This window comes from Papilio polytes, unplaced genomic scaffold (genome assembly GCF_000836215.1).
Source record: "Papilio polytes unplaced genomic scaffold, Ppol_1.0 DF822058.1, whole genome shotgun sequence".
NCBI lineage: Eukaryota > Metazoa > Arthropoda > Insecta > Lepidoptera > Papilionidae > Papilio > Papilio polytes.
Window position 1 is genome coordinate 1,251 of NW_013527146.1, and position 2,368 is coordinate 3,618.

A 2,368-nucleotide genomic window follows, 5' to 3' on the forward strand; every position below is an offset into this window, starting at 1 on the left:
CCGTACTTCAAAACATCATTATAATATATGAAAGGGTGAATGGTAAGATCAAAGCAAGAAATTCGATGGATGGATAGATGTTTGTAAGAGTTTGTAGCCTAAATGGCTGAACGGATTTAAATGAAATTGGGCATAGATGTAGACGGTAGTCTGGATGAACACATAAGCTCTCACTTTTGGTTTTTTTAATTCCACGCGGACGGAGTCGCGGGCGAAAGCTAATTATTCATAATCTGCCAGTTTTTGATTGACGCGCATAGTAAGAAACACACTATAAGCTAACTTCTGATTATTTACGCGAAATCTGTAGCTTCATTTTATTCACAGCTCATACGCGAGAATCTAACGGAGTGCAATCTGCCGAGCGGTCAGTGCGTGATTTGCCTGTTCGGGTTTGAGGCAGGGGACGTGTTCATCAAGACGCAATGCTACCATCACTTCCACAGCCATTGCCTTGCCAACCACCTCATCTCCGGCAAGAAGTACTACAAGGAAGAGATGGACAAGCTCCCCAACTGGCAGCAAGTCGAGGCACCGCCGTACCAGGTTCGTGAAACTTGCAGGCAGATTTCAGAATGGCGCATCAACTATACTTCCCGGCAATAAGAATTCCCTTCAGCCAGTCTACAATTTAGTAATATTTGGTACTTTTGAAATGGTTAATTATTATTTATTTGCGATTTAGCTCCGCCATCGACAACCTATAACGCGCAGGTCAAGTGACCTATTTAATTTCAACTGACCTACTTTACCGAAACAAACCTTGATAGTTTAACTGATATAAATATTTTATTAAATGACAGTTTTACGGAAATATGTCTCCAATAAAAGGTTCCCAACTGGTACCAGACGCCCATACATACATATATTCATACCAGTCTGCGCGACGCTGTAAGTGTAGACTTTAAAAGTCTACATTAGGGGTCTCCCTTAGTGACCAATTAGCACTTTGAGTGCGGCAGTATTTGAAGGTGTGCGTTTTGTTGGTCAGCCGTGCTGCCCGGTGTGTCGCTGCGTGTTGTCGTTCGACGCGGACACGCTGAAGAAGGCGCCCCCGCCGGTGGGATCCATCAATGCGGCGCCATTCCGCGTCACTCCTGAGATGCTGGTATAATATTTACAATTGTGCTGTTCTCACCTTCCTTAAATTATTAAATACTCGCTGTTCCTCGCGACTTCGTACGCGTTACTCACTGATAAAGAAGCTTTTTAATAGTGCGAAAATTTTTGATATCGGCCCAGTAGTTTTTGAGTTATTTCAATATATACAAAAATACAAATCTTTCTAATACTTTTGTGATAAAGCGTAAACACACACTTGTTAGTTATGTAGGATGTCAGCAATCACAGTATATGTGTTAATAATTATTTTTTTTATAAAAAGCCCTACACTTACGACATGCTATAGGCTACATAATTTAAGGCTCTTAAGCTTAGGGGGGTAATTAAATTAGAAAAAATGCATTATGGGAAAGGGACAAAAACTACATGCCAATTGCATCAAAGAAGCATTATTACCATAGTAATGGTTAGTCAATGTCGACAGCCTTCGTTGTCTTGCATTTAATTTTGACGTTTGCATTTGAAAGTTATACAATTGTAAAGAATAAAATAAAGTTTTTTTTAATTCCTAGCGGATGAAGTCGCATAGGAACAGCTAGTATATACTATTGTTTTTTTACGTAATAGCTTTTCCACGTTTAATGTTTTGTGCAGGCGTTGCAGCGGAAGATGTCGCTGTTGTTGGCTCGTCAAATCCGCAGGGGTGGTGTGGTCGGCTCGAGCTCCCCCGGCCCGCGCCCCTTGACTATCACTACGGCTGCTGATGCGGTGACTAAATTTAAAAACAAATTAAAAAAAAATTACTCGCACTACGTCATTTAGACTTTTGTCAATGAAAAACGTAATAATGTTATATTTAGGTGACTAACGGATCATCGCAGGCCTCGCAGGAAGGCAAGTCTGAGGTTGCCGACGGCCAGCTCCCGGGCAACGCTTCCAACGCCGGCTCCGAGCCCGGCTCGCCGCAAGGACAAGGTTATCGCGGCCCTTACAGGTAACACAAAATTACACATACACGCTTTTTATAGATAGGTACATTTATATTAAAAACGAGCTGTGGCCCGCAAACTTTCTCGAGTGGTCTACCTTCTAACAGGTTCCTTCTAGTCAAGATTCACCCGTTCCGGTCGCCATTTTGAGAGTACGGAATTAAAAAAAAAAAGCTCATAATATGCCCGTCCATGTCAGCTACCTTCCAGTGAAAGTTCCGTCAAAATTGGCCCAACCGTTTCGGAGAATACTCAAAAAACAATACTCAAAAGACAAATTTATTTAAATGCGATTTTTGATTTTCCCGAAATCTAGA

At 41.6% G+C, this 2,368-nt stretch overlaps 1 protein-coding gene across 1 annotated transcript; it reads left to right on the top strand.

Annotated features, from left to right (window-relative positions):
- Positions 1 to 288: 288 nt before the first annotated feature.
- Positions 289 to 2,317, top strand: LOC106107500 (E3 ubiquitin-protein ligase RNF25-like; the record flags this gene model as incomplete). The annotated part of the gene is made up of 4 exons (XM_013288379.1): positions 289 to 546; positions 992 to 1,108; positions 1,717 to 1,830; positions 1,923 to 2,317. Coding segments are annotated over 4 exons (627 nt in total), but the record flags the coding sequence as incomplete, so codon positions are not given.
- Positions 2,318 to 2,368: the final 51 nt, after the last annotated feature.